The sequence below is a fragment of the Capsicum annuum genome, chromosome 12, assembly GCF_002878395.1.
Source record: "Capsicum annuum cultivar UCD-10X-F1 chromosome 12, UCD10Xv1.1, whole genome shotgun sequence".
In the NCBI taxonomy this organism is placed as follows: Eukaryota; Viridiplantae; Streptophyta; class Magnoliopsida; order Solanales; family Solanaceae; genus Capsicum; species Capsicum annuum.
In genome coordinates this window covers 8,476,847-8,491,101 of record NC_061122.1, presented here as the reverse complement: position 1 = coordinate 8,491,101, position 14,255 = coordinate 8,476,847, and the positions used below count along the sequence as shown (strand labels likewise).

Below are 14,255 nucleotides of genomic sequence, written 5' to 3'. Positions count from 1 at the left end.
TATATGTATATGTATATATATATATGTATATGTATATGTATATATATATATGATACATTAAGAGGTTATCTGTTATATTAGTGATATATTTTTATAGTTGAAATAAATGTGCTGAGAAAAACACAATTGAAAACTGATTCATTTATTCATATGTTAAATGTATCACCTATTTATAAATGAATCAAAAAAATAAAATAGCTATAGAAAATTCAGGACATATGTACACCAATAATCTGACTGCAAATGTATTACTCATACATTGTCAATAAAATGTATCACCAATAATGTAACAACAAAATGTATCACTCATACACTGTCAATAAATGTATCGCACATATACTGATAACAAAAGTACCATTCATATAAATCATCGTTGCACTATGAATATGTATTCAAAAAATTAATATTTTAAGTTTAAAATCTCAATCTGTATTAGGCTAACTCAATCTAATTTAGCTTTAAAAATTATTTAAATTAATTTTTAAAAAATAAAACGTGACAACTATTTTAATTAGAACGAGTAGTAAACTGTGCCAGATACACATATGCTGTGTTTATTGTTTTTAGTTTCAACATCATGATAGTACTATTCCTGCATAGGCTGACTTGTTTGGGAGAGATTTTAAGTATTCCACATGGGTATTTATGTTCTTATTTCATATTCCGTATTATTCGTATTTCTCTTATTTTTTATTTCTCCGAGATTTAGTGTTCTTATTTTTTTATGTCGTATTTCTATTATGCTATACAGCTTGTTTTATGTCTCATTACAACCTTGGTATACTATTCTTTATTTTGAGCCGAGGGTCTATCGGAAACAACCTCTCTACTTCCTTGGAGGTAGTGGTATGGACTGCGTACATTTTACCTTCCCCAGACCTCACTTTGTGGGAATATACTGGGTCTGTTGTTGTTGTAATCTTTGGAGAAAAAAAATGACTATAAGATGGAAGATGTTTTAATTGATGATAATTAGGGAGAGATTTTGGGAAAGGAAATTTTTGGAAAAGAAAAAATAGCTTGAATGAGTTAATAGTGGAGTAAAAATAGAATGTGAGTTTCGTTGATATGTATCAAGAGTAAAGTTCAAAATCGAAATTTTATGTAAATTTTAAAAAGGTAAACGATACTGGATAATATAGTCTCTTAAGTTTGGAATTTGTGTAATTTATACAAATAATTAATTTGAAATATTTAAACAAAGAACTTTATATGATATTTAAAATATTTAAAAATTCTTGCTAAAAGAGTTTTTCCATCTATGAGACAAGCCTTTTAGGTTGGACTCTCCCGTTTGATTTGTAACATTGATGCTTTTATTAAGAATCCCACGCGTGGTACTGTGACTCGGAGTGATGACCAATGTGATAATAGTGGTGACCTGGATCCAAGAGGGGTGTCAGCCGTAACCAATGAGGATCGATCCATGCGTGGAGCCGCGATTTTGAGTGATGGCCTACGTGCCAGGAATAGTGACCTGGATCTAAGAGGAGGTGACCAACTAGGCTCAGTTGTGACCGATGAGGTCATTGAGTCTCTTGCGGAGGAGATTGTCATGTAACAATTGTCCAACATTGAAAAAATAAAGAAATACTAATGAATTTATAGACTAAATGAGTTCTCCCATCCATCATACTAGTCTTTTGAATTGGCCTCTCCCGTATATCTCTCCATTTCTCTTACTAAAGAATAAGCTGGCCTTTTATATAGTGTTCCTTCTTAGTCCCCTGAAATTCCTTTTACGAATTTGAATTAATTTACTATCCTCTCCGTTTCATATTACTTGACATATTTACCTTTTGCACAACTAGATCGTTTGGTTAGAAAAGAATTATCCCGAAATAATTAGTCTCGACATTAGTTATCTCAGAATCAGTTATCCCACCGTGTATATAGGATAACTTATCTCATCACTATGATGTAAATGATGGGATAAATAATCTCGATACCAACTAATACCACACACCAAACATGAGATAAAATAATTCTTCATTTTGTCCCAAGATTATTTATCCCTTATATCTCACTCCAAACGACTCCTTATAAGGATTACAAATTGACTAATATGACTCAATAAAATTCACATTAAATATTGCTATTACCTATTTGAGTTAATTACTCTTTCATTAAATTATTATATATAGTGTTGGAAAAAAACATCCAATTATCTCTTGATTCTTTAAACATGTCAACTATTTTGAGACAATTTTCTTTTGACAAACATGCTAAGTAATACAAAATGAAGGAAGTAATTAATAGTCCATTTATCTTTAAAACTTATCTATATCTTCTGAGGCGACGAAAGGTTGGCAATACGTTTCACATTAAGTTATTATCATATTATCTCTAGTAAATACAAATATTTTCTCTTTATTGTATGAAATATGTGTATGTGCATTTTTGTATTAAAAAGTTCTTGAAATAATAATTGCTTGAAGGCTAACTATTAATGAGTGATTTGGTAATTCAACATTTCTTTTTTTTTTTTGTTGTTGGTAACTAGGATATTATATTATATTAGCACCATATCTAAAAGTCTTCGGAGAGTCATTTGACAGTACTGCCACCGTAGTATCTGCATATTGTGCATTATTTACAGACCATCCGTTATCACTAAACACAGTACTAGTAGGAATATTTATAGATGTACTGGGAGGTAAAACTCGCAAAGTCTTAACACGCCCAGTAATAAAATCTCCTCTTTTGTCAGCACCCAAAATGATCAAAAGATCCTGTGGAGGAGTCCAAAACATAGTAGTGTCCATAAGTGGACCCGCAGTAGGTAGAACGGATGGTTGTGTAGTAGAGATGGCTCTTTTCGCTAGGCTATCCGCTAGTCGGTTCTGGTCTTTGTAGATATAAGTCAGTGCTGGACTTCCCAGTAGCCGGAGGAGGTACCTGCAATCAGCCAACAAGGAAGAGAAGTTAGTATCTATGTCTGCACTGTTTAAAATGGTGGATAGATGCTCCGCATCTACATTTATTTCTAGAGGCTTGAGATTATACTTCACAGCCATCTGCAGACCAAGAAACAAAGCATGGATTTCAAGTAGTAGTTCGAGCAAAGAAACCCAATATATCTTTTATAGTAGTTCGAGCAAAGAAACCCAATATCCAGTCCCCCGAGCTAGTGCGGAAGACTCCTCCCAACCCTCCTATCTGTAGGTTGGATGAGAGGGTAGCATCAGTGTTTAACATTAGACAGCCTGGCACAGTAGGATTCCATTTAACGTACAAGTTAAAGGAATTAGTGTGGTTGTGAAAGTCTCAAGCTAGATACCAATACTCATTTGCTAGACTTATGGCAATGTTCGCACATGGTTTGGTGTAGCTGTGATTTGTGAACAGAAGGTTGTTTCTATGGGTTCATATAGTCCATAAACTATAAGGGAGTATGATTTGCAAAGGAACCCCAATAGTGGTTCGGTCAAGCCGTTTGGAATTGTGAGTCAGCCAGTTGGTAAAAGAAGTATGCCTGTTGTGTGGAGGAGATTGTAGCTGTAAGCCACTGATCATTTTTAGATTATCCCAGAACTGACCAAGTGCTCCACAGGGAGAGAACAAATGGGGAACAGTTTTCGGTTCAGCTCTATGGCAGAGTCAGCAGTCAGGTGACTGCAGATATGAGATATGGTGTAGTTATGAGGAAGTTGGGAGCCTATTTAATACTAATAGCCACAAGAAATGTTTCATTTTAGGAGGAATGTTTAGCCTCCAAATCCATGAAAAGTCCTAGCTATTAACATTGTCCTTGTTTGTGTTATTCATTAAACTGTCCTAGCTATTAACATTGTCCTTGTTTGTGTTATTCATTAAACTGTAACAAGTACAGACAATGAAGTTACCTGTAGGGGTTAGGCCCCACCTAATTCGATCATAACTCTTGGAAAATTAGGGAAAATGAATAACTTGAATTTGACTTAAGATGGATTGGGGGAGATCAAAGGGTAGGGTGGACATATTCCAAGTGTTGTTTGACCTATAATCTGAGATATTTTTGGCATCCTTACGGCAAGTCAAAGGTCCGTGTATAAGCGACCGCAAGGTAATGCCAGACTTTATCCAAGGTTGATTCCAAAAATTTATATATCTACCATTATCAGGCTGTCATATTAGCCCTTGTTGACAGTGTTTCCATCCTATTTGTAAACTTTTCCAGATGGGAGAAGTGTTCGAAGTGGATGAAGAAGCTGAAAAATATTTGTTCCTTAGTAAAGTAGCCCAAATAGAATTTTGGTCATGAAAAAGTCGCCATGAGGTGGATGCCAGCATTGCATTATTCTTTTTCATTATGCTTTGTATTCCCAGGCCCCATTGTTTTTAGGCATTGTTATAGTAGACCATTTGACCAAATTTATTTTCTTGTGGGAATGAGTAGTTCCCCAGAGAAAATTACTATCATATTTTTCCATTTTTTTGGTAAGTTGTATCGGAAGTTTATTAATCAGCATAACATGATTTGGTAAACTATTTAGCATAGATTTGATAAGAGTAATCCGTCCCGCAGTAGAGAGGAACTTAGTTTTTCAGCCTGCAAGTTGACGTTTAAAGTTCTCTAGCAAAAAATGGTAGTCACCCGTAACTTGCCTAGAGGTTGTTATAGGAAATCCCAAATATTTACCAAAGCTTTCTCCTTCCCTAATTCCAAAAGAGTTACAAACCTGGTGCTTATCCGCAGCATTTTCATTACTGCAGAAGAATAAGCGTGATTTATTGTAATTTACCTTTTGCCCTGAAGCTGTACTAAAACTAACGAGGGTTTGCTGTATATTATGACAAGATTGATTAGTTATCTTGCTGCACAAAATGATATCATCTGCAAACAAAAGGTGAGAAATTGACGGCCCTTTTGCAGAAGTTTTGATAGGTGACCACAGTCCTGTGTCAACCTGCACCTCTTATCACTCTTGATAGCCTCTCCATACACAAGATAAATATATAGGGGGACAAAGGATCACCTTGTCGAATTCCTCTCGTGGGCTTGAAAAAAGGCAAAGCATTTCCATTGAACAGAATTGAGATAGTAGGAGTGGTAATGCAAGACATGATCAGCTTAACCAGCCTGTCAGAAAACATAAAGTATAACAGTGTGTCTCGGATGAAGGACCACTCTAATCGGTCGAAGGCTTTCTCCAAATCAATTTTCATAAGAACATAAGAGGTTTTGCCTTTTTCTTGTTTAAAGTAGCGAAGGATTTCATGGACAACTATAGCATTATCAGTTGCCCGCCTATTTTTAAGGAAACTAGTCTGTGCGGGACCTATTATTCCGCATATTTTTAAGGAAACTAGTCTGTGTGGGACCTATTATTTTAGGGAGCAGAGGTTTGATTCTATTTACAATAATTTTTGTAATAATTTTGTAAATAGTATTGCACGGGATAACTGGTCGGAACTGTAAAATAGGTGCAGCTCTCGAGATTTTAAGTATCAAGCACAAGTAGGTAGTGCTAATATGGTCAGGGATGGCATAGTTAGAAAACACTTTCGAGCAAAAATTGACAACTGATTCCCCTACTAGATTAAAGAAACGTTGGTAGAAAAAAGCGTGCAAGCCATCAGGGCCCGGTGCCTTAAAAGGTTTCAAAGAAAAAAGTGCATCCATAACCTCCTTTCTAGTTACAACATTTTCTAAGTACGGGGCCATATCCGGAGGCATGAAGTGAGAGTTTGCTAAAAGGTGAAGCTTAATACAATGGGTCCCTGTTAAGTACAGAGACTGGTAAAAATTATCTTTATAATTTTTAATTTGCCCTTCCTCAACTAACCAGTTACCTACATCATCCTTAAGGCTAGTTATATGGTTTCTACGCTTCCTTTGAATAGTTGACATATGAAAAAATTTTGTATTAGCATCCCCATTATTCAACCAAAGGATTCTAGATTTTAGCTTCCAAAATTCTTCCTCAATAATAAGAATTCTTTGATAGTCTCTTTGCAGATCTTGTTCTAAACTATGAAGGAAGATGCTAGCTGGATTGTGGGGAGACTTCTGGAGGCCATCGATTCGGGCTAGAAGTCTTCTTTTCCTAGCAAAAATATTGCCAAAAACATGTTTGTTCCAAAGCTCGATATTTTCTCTGAACAACTGAATAGCTGGAAGAAGGCAGTTGCCCGACTCCTTCCTAGTTGTAGAGATAACATTAGGAAAGTTCGGGTGTGAAGTCCAGATACTTTCTATTCTATCGGGTTGCTAGATTTTAATAGACAAAACCTCATTAAAATCCCCCCATGATCCAGGGCCCTTTATAAGATTCTGTCATTTTTTCCAAATTTTCCCATAAACATTTTCTATCCGTATAAAAATTACTAGCATATATTGCTGAAAATAGCCATTCATCGGGAGAGGGAATTACCTGAATTTTGTATTGAATTTCTTGGTGTAAAAGCCCCATTGCAGTAATATTAAGGATATCATCATGCCAGAGCATGGCAATTCCACCTGCATGGGATGTTCCAGGAACTGCTATGACACTTGAGAAATGAAACTCCTGGGGAATATTTTGATGGTTTTCCCGGTGAGTTTCAAGAAGAACTACTAAGGCCGGCTTATGAAAATCCAGCAGCTCTCTAAAATTTCTCCTAAAGTCAGCCCTTTTGGACCCGCGATAGTTCCAGACTATAAAATTCATAGGCACTTGAACACCTTGAGGAGCAGATAATTCAACCCTCTGCCTCAAAGAAGGGTTCAGTACTAATGCATACCTCCTCAGCGTTGGATTGAGTGTTGGCCGAATGTGGAGAGAGATTACTCGTACCTGTCCCTGGAGGACTAACACTTGGGTGGTTCCACGTTTAGAATAAAAATATAATCGATGATATATAGTATGTATAGTATATGATATTATACGATAGTGTAGAAGCAAAATAATATGACATGATGAAGATTAATATTTTAATATATAATCAATAATCAAAAAGTAAGGAGGAAAAAGAAAAAAAAAATAGTTTTGGGTTATAAATGGAGGAGAATATGAATGTCCTCAACCCTTATTGAATTCATTGAATTCAGTGTGAGCATTAATAGTACTATTGCTCCGCTTCTAATAATTACTCCATTTTAAAATAAATGACTAAAAAAATCAGAATAAAAAGCGTTCATTGTCTAACAAATCGGACAAAGGTCTTCTAAATCAATGCCACGTGGAGGTAGAAGGTCCACGGATCATGAATTTCTTTTCTCGAAAAAGAAGCAATAACAATATTTGGGGAATGAGCATCGACTAACTTTGTGCCAGCAGCCGTGATAATATAGAGGATGCAAACGTTGTCCAGAATGATTGAGTTGGAGATTCAAATGATGGATATGCAAGCATAATAGCTTATATGCTGTTTTATATCTCCATGAATTTAGGAATTTTTGCTTGCATTGTATTATTTAATCTACGTACCGAAACTACCAATTATCAAAATCACATTTTTATTAGGTATATTTTTTCTTTGTGGTATTCCACTCGACGATTGCTCCATCTCTTAAGAAAGGACACAGGAGGCTTGTCTTAAAAAACCTCGCGAATTAACTTGGGTTACAGGTGTGGTTCTGGCTGTATTAATTGATGAACTATTTTTCAATATTTAAAATAAATGAATTGTTCATTTTTCAAGAGACATGTTGAAAATTTTTTTACTCTTTCATTTAATAAGGTTTTAAGTACTTCACATTTTTTAGAAGTGTAATTTAAGAATAATTAAAAAGGTAATAGTAAAAAATAACCTGAAATATTTTTCTTAAGAAGTGTGTCATACCCAATAATTTAATTATTTTGAAATGAAGGGAGTAGTGCCTTACTCAAAAGGCTAAGTGTGTTATGAAATAATAAAGAACAAAGAAGAAAAGTAGAGAGAGAATAGAGAGTAATTCTTATTTCTCTTGACGGATCTCTTGATAGGGTGATTTACAATGAAGGAAGCCCTTCTATTTGTAGGGTAAATTACTCCTAGTTTCTGATTAAAAGACAGATACTTCAAATCTTGGTACATATCAACTAGATCTTGAGAGATCTTATCTATATTCTTGATAGACATTCATTATAATGTAAATACATTCATAACACTCCCCCTTGAATTTCTAATTGATACATAACGTGCCTCGTTAAAATCTTACTAGAAAAAACCTAGTAGAAAAAAATCTAGTGAAGAAAAAAGAGTACATATCTCTAACAATACGCATATAGGCTGCCTCATTAAAAACCTTGCAAGGAAAATCCAGTGGAATAAAACCTCGTCAGAAGAAAAAAGTACAATGTGTATTAACTCCCCCTAATGAGAACATCCTTGAGTCTTTGCATCCCAATTTTGTGCACCATCTTGTTGAAAGTTTCAATTGGAAGAGACTTGGTGAATAAATCAGCCACATTGCCACTTGAACGAATCTGTTGCACTTTAATAACATCATTCTTTTGGAGCTCATGTATAGAAAAGCTTTGATGAAGTGTGCTTCATTCTTTCTCCTTTTAAGAATCCTCCATTAAGATGTACTATGCATGTTGCATTATTTCTATATAAAATTATGGGTACATTGTCGCATTTCAAACCACATTTTTCTCGATTGACACATTCTCGACTTGCTTCATGAATAGTTATTATCTTAGCGTGATTCGATGAAGTGTCTATGATAGACTGCTTTGTATATCTCCAAGATATGACAATATCCCCACATGTAATCTCATAGCTTATTTGAGATCGAACTTTATACGGGTCAGATAAGTACCCAATATCAGCATAACCAACAAGATCGAGATTGCAATCTTTAGAATAAAATACGATCATGTGTTTGATCTTATTTTGATGTCTTCTAATAGGAGCAAAACTATATCTTGCTAACAAATTAACTGAAAAGGTTATATCATGCCTTGTAGTATTTGGAAGATACACCAGTACACTAATTGAACTAAGATATGGTACTTCAGGACCAATCCAATTTGGTATGCTTTGCATTTCAGCAAATAATCTCATTGCATTTGAAAACTCCTGAAGAGGTTCAATGTTTTTCAAACCATCAATCTATCCCTTATAAGGAAAATAAACAAGTTTCCCAGAAACTTTATATGCTTTAGGTAGTTTGAATTCTTTAGGGATCTTCATATGGATTTTTGTCAAGTGACAATATCAATATGTGTGACATCTTCAAGTGTCTGGACTGCAAATCAAATAAGTGTTATTCTTAACAAGATGCATCCTTTCATGTCACTTGATAAATGTTTCTATGTCAGCATGCTTAAATATGCGTAGAATTCTGATCCTCATAATCTTTCACAATATTGCACCAATATTGTATCAAAGGTATCGCCGATATGTCTCATTTTATAGTTCATGACGTGACATAATATTTTGAGATCTTATCACTTCATTATTTTCAGACACCTGAACCTATCATAATGTTTTATGAAGTGTTATGTCATAGACTCCTTAAGAGCACATTGCCTTCTTATTATGATTATTTGCTCCTTATCCTTTTCAAAGATTATTTTATTTGGAACCAATTGGACTACCACGCTTCACACATGCATAGACTTTGTCCTTTAGGGACACAAAATAGGAGCACTTGCAGCTTAAACATGAGATGCTTTCGGCATTTAACTTGAATTATCTTTCGAATGAGGATTTGATAAATAACATATTTCATAGCTGCTTATAATCTCCCCTTATGTTAGGTTAACTAACATACATCCTCCATCTTCTTTGAGGAATCCATCTTTGTGCATCATGGTATATTCATTAATTGTATACCGCACATCAAAATTATTAGATGGAATAGTTGGTTCCTGACCTTGAACCAATTGGGGAGGAAGAAATAATCATAATTTATTGGTCTAATGTATACAAGGGCTATTGTATGCAACATATTATATTTCAGACTAACACATGAAGTTTTGTTCTCATTAGCAATGGTTTAACTATTTATCGAAGGCATTCAATGCCAAATCATCATCATCAAGATGAATTGCCTTGATTACACAATCTGAAAGTTATACTCTTAACTCAATTTTATTGAGCAACTTTATGAACGTCAAACTGCAGGTTGACGATAAACGTACAAGTGATCATCTTATATCGACGCATCTTAATAGATCATATGACAGGTGAACAGATCCATATTCACCTTTTATATTTTTCAAATTTTAACGGATCCAATCCTAAAAGTAGTTGGTCCAACCAACTTATCATAAGAACAAACAATATTAAAAGTAATGAAGAGTTTTCTAATTTCTTCAATATATGTTCAATATTAAGTATACACATCTTTGGAATGTCGCAATCGTTCATGTCAATTTATGAACTTTTATTCTAGCAAACTTCAAGTTTAACGTGACATGTACCTTTTACTTTAGTAAATTTCAGATTTACTAATACATGAATAAATTTCAGATTCATTACTTTAGAAGTATATTTCAAAATAACTCTTCTTAATTTATTCAGCCTCATTCGGAGGTGAGTTGTGATACCATCACAATCAAGTGTACGTTTGTATTGAAACAATAGAAATTTTCATTCCCCAGGAATGAAATATAATCGTGCCTTAAGCCTATCAAATTTTGATAGCTTATAACCTCTTTCATGATATTGTTACTTCAGGAGCAAATAATGTAGAGAATTTTTCTCTTAACATATCTTTAATTATAATCACAATAAGTATGTGAAAATATCATCACTTGTCCTCTTTAAGACATATTATGCACTGCTACCGTATTCACTTCAAGAATGGAGCAAGTTGTCAACTTTCAGATTCATCATATATTACTACCATATTCACTTCATGGAGCATATCAATGGGATATCGTAATTTTTTCATTAAATATTGCCTTAACCATCATAATATAATCAATATGGTGTATTGAGATTCAAACTCAACGTCTTATCCATGTATAGGCTTCTTAGGAATAAATCGATGGAGCTTGAACCCAACATCTTATAATCATGATGCATCAGGACTTTAACTCGATATCTTATCTTTTTTGTGTGATAAAATTTGAATCCATTATCTTATAATCAATGACATAATATATCAAATTATACAACAAAATTCATCAACGAACCTTTGAAAGGCTATCTTTTTTTTTTTCTTTTAAGCAAAAATACATATTCATAGATATCATAAATTATAAACAACTTTATAAAGACAAACATATAAAAGAAATCATTACTTTTGATACTATGTGACTTTTGATACTATGTGAATTATTTAACTAATTCTATTAAACTTGTGCATTTTAATTACATAACAAGTGTCATCAAATACAAACCAACAATACAAATCTTCGACTGTGCATTCTTTTTGTCATGTAATATGACTCATTAAAGCTACAAATTTCATGAAGAATTGATAACAGATGCAAAAGATGTTCGTTTTATCTTGATTTCTACAAGGCTTTTAACCACGATATAATAAATATTAGAGACTCGTGCTGATAACGTGTTATGAAATAATAAAGAACAAAGAAAAAGAGTAGAGAGTAATTCATCTTTGTTAAATAGACTTTTTAAGTCTAGTTTTTAATTAAATGGACTATAAGTTTTTTTATTTAGTGAGATGACCCATTTTTAAGACAGATCTATTATCTCATGTCTGACAGATATATATATATGCAAATTGATTATCAATCCGACAGATCTATTATCTGTCCGACTAATGAGAAAATAAAAGTAGGTCATTTTGCTAATTGAAAACTTGAAGATGGTTGGATATTTTGCTAATTGAAAACTTAAACAGACTTAATAGCCAAGTTTTCTCAAACACTAAAAAAAAATAAACTTTAAAACTTAACCAAAGGTTCCGAATAAAGTGTTTGAGTGAAGACTCACTTAATTTAAGCATATTATAACTCAACGAAAAATCAAATTTAATTTGTTTTAATTTAAAATTTAATCGAATTTAATAGGCCAAAAATATAATTTTTCATTTTTGGTTACAAGTTATATTTGTTACGGTAATGCTTTATCTCGACACGTGAATTCAAATTTAATCATCGAACGTAAATGCTTGCACAGACCAAGGTGAGAAACCTAAAAAGTAGAAAAGAATAGAGACAAAGTCCACCGATACTGTTGACGTATGTCTACTTCACAAAGTTGATAGTTCACTTTCCATTTTTCTATAGTTTCCAACTTGCCATTATTGAGAATTTTGCCATTTATTTAGAAATAAAACTAATAGTCAAAATGGAAGGTAATTCAAGAAGATTAATGGGTTTAGAAAAGAAGAAAGCAATAGAGGAAGAATGGAAAACCATTTACAGCTCCAAACGCCAACTCTCTAGTTCTGACTTCCCTTCCAACTTCCTATTTGGTATTGCCACTTCTGCTTATCAGGTTTCTTCCATGCATTTATACAATTTCGTTTTCATCCGAATTTAGTATTTTTTCGAATAAGAAGAAAATTAAATTATGTGAAAAGATCCACTAAAATTGCAAGAAATATTTTGACTTTGTCTTAATATATGTGACACTGTCTGAGTTGACACAAAGTTTGTTTATTATGTGACATTGTTTAAGTTGACACAAAGTTCATTTATGTGACATTGTTTGAGTTGACACAAAGTTCATTTATGTGACACTGTTTGAGTTGTCACAAAGTTTATTCAAGAGGCATTGTTTGAGTTGACACAGTTTATTCACTTGGTACTGTTTGAGTTGACACAAAGTTCAAAAAAGAACTAACACTTTTGAAATTTGTGGTAAAAATAAACCTTTAATATTTGTGTGGTCGTTTGAAATCAAGTTGTCTCTAATTATACAAAGGCGATAGGTTTTTGGACAAACTAAAAAGGAAAGGGTGATAAAAAGTTGGAACAGAGAGAGTATAGGTTTAGCTAGCGTTTGACTATAGATTTTAGGAGTAGTTTTTGAAAATGTATTTTCAAGTATCTGTTCGGTCATGAAATTTGATCAGATTGTCAAAATATGATCTTCAAATATTTTCAAGATTCCAGTTTTTGGGACTTCTACTCAAAAAATTTCTTTTTTTTTTTGAAGTAAAAATATGACCAAACACAACTTCAAATTCCAAAAATCACAACTTTAATAACTCAAAATTTTCAAGTTTCAAGCTTTTAACTTCAAATCTATGCTAAACGAGAGCTTAACGCTAGATATTTTATATGTTGAACCCATAAAACTTAAATCGTAGATTCGCTTATGCTCCTCTTATCAATTTTGTGGGCTAATGTTTTGTTTTATATCTCATTTTGTAGTTTCTTTTTGTTTTTTTTTTGGGAATTTTGGTATGTGTGGAAAGGTTGAAGGTGGAAGCAAAGAGGGAGGAAAGGGTCCTAGCATATGGGATTCTTTTTCACATACTCCAGGTAAATGACTTTTTTTTCCTCCTTTTTCTTTTGTGGATGTTTTGTTGAAGTTGAAGTGGAGTCTTGTGAAGGTCATGGTTTTAAGTCGTGAAACAACCTCTTGCAGAAATGCAGGATAAGACTGCATAAGTAGGCCCTTGTGGTCTGGACTTTCCCCGAACCTCGTGCATAGCGGGATCGTTATTGCATCGGGTTGCGCTTTTATATTCTGTTGAAGTTTTGTTTTTGTTAGGCAAAATATGTGATGGAAGCACTGGGGATGTGGCTGTAGATCAGTACCATCGTTACAAGGTAGCTGTCGTCTTCCTTTTATTTTGGTACTATAGTTTTGGTCAATTTTATTATTTAGTAAAGAATAGAGTAATTTGGAATTGGGTTTGGAAAAATTTACTTTCTTTTGGACCTTATGTTTGCCATGGTGTCAAAAATGATAAATACCTTGTGTTTTATCGTTGCTTTTGTTGATAAACTTTGTTCTTATTTATGGCGGTGATTTTTGTTTCTTCGTGTTTAATTTTGATTTTTTAAAATACAGGAAGATATTGAGCTCATATCCAAGTTGGGATTTAAGGCTTACCGTTTTTCAATATCGTGGAGTCGCATTTTTCCTGGTATGGAGTTTCTCATTTTATTTTTGATAACCATGGTTTATGAGTCACCTGTGCAAAGTTTCAATAACTAGATTGCGAGTTTCAGAGAACCTTTGTTTTTTTTTCTTCCTTAACTTTTATATCTAGTCGAACAGTGCAAAGTTTCTGCTTTTTCATTTTGGCTGTGAGCAATCTCAGTTGATTTTAACTGCTCTCTCAAGTAAACACAGCTTCCTTTGTGGTATAATATAAGATAACACTATTACTACGTGATTAATTTAAGTTCGAAATGGAGGTAGTCTATGTGAATTTGTTATTGTTAAAATATTAAAGTAGATTTTTTGGAATCATAGATTTCTAGTTA

The 14,255-nt window shown here is 33.4% G+C and overlaps 2 protein-coding genes across 2 annotated transcripts in view; one reads left to right on the top strand and one right to left on the bottom strand.

The window, feature by feature from the left end:
• Positions 1 to 2,482: 2,482 nt before the first annotated feature.
• LOC107850041 lies at positions 2,483 to 6,780 on the bottom strand. The gene is made up of 2 exons (XM_016694521.2): positions 6,357 to 6,780; positions 2,483 to 2,898 (listed from the first exon to the last, which is right to left on the bottom strand). Exons 1-2 carry the CDS (start codon positions 6,446 to 6,448, stop codon positions 2,508 to 2,510), a joined length of 483 nt encoding a protein of 160 aa, XP_016550007.2. The 5' UTR covers positions 6,449 to 6,780; the 3' UTR covers positions 2,483 to 2,507.
• A 5,254-nt stretch (positions 6,781 to 12,034) lies between these two features.
• Positions 12,035 to 14,255, top strand: part of LOC107851487 (beta-glucosidase 42) — a gene marked incomplete at its 3' end in the record, with an annotated part of 10,705 nt that continues 8,484 nt past the window's right edge. The window contains 4 exon segments of the mRNA XM_047400710.1: positions 12,035 to 12,309; positions 13,235 to 13,301; positions 13,534 to 13,592; positions 13,837 to 13,912. Of these exon segments, the coding sequence (XP_047256666.1) occupies positions 12,160 to 12,309; positions 13,235 to 13,301; positions 13,534 to 13,592; positions 13,837 to 13,912 (352 nt within the window).

Coding starts and splice junctions, on each gene's coding strand:
- LOC107850041 (XM_016694521.2), bottom strand. CDS start 6,448: ATGCAGGTGGAATTGCCATGCTCTGGCATGATGATATCCTTAATATTA. Junction 2,899..6,356: donor AAATTCAATACAAAATTCAG/GTAATTCCCTCT, acceptor GGCTGATTGCAG/GTACCTCCTCCGGCTACTGG.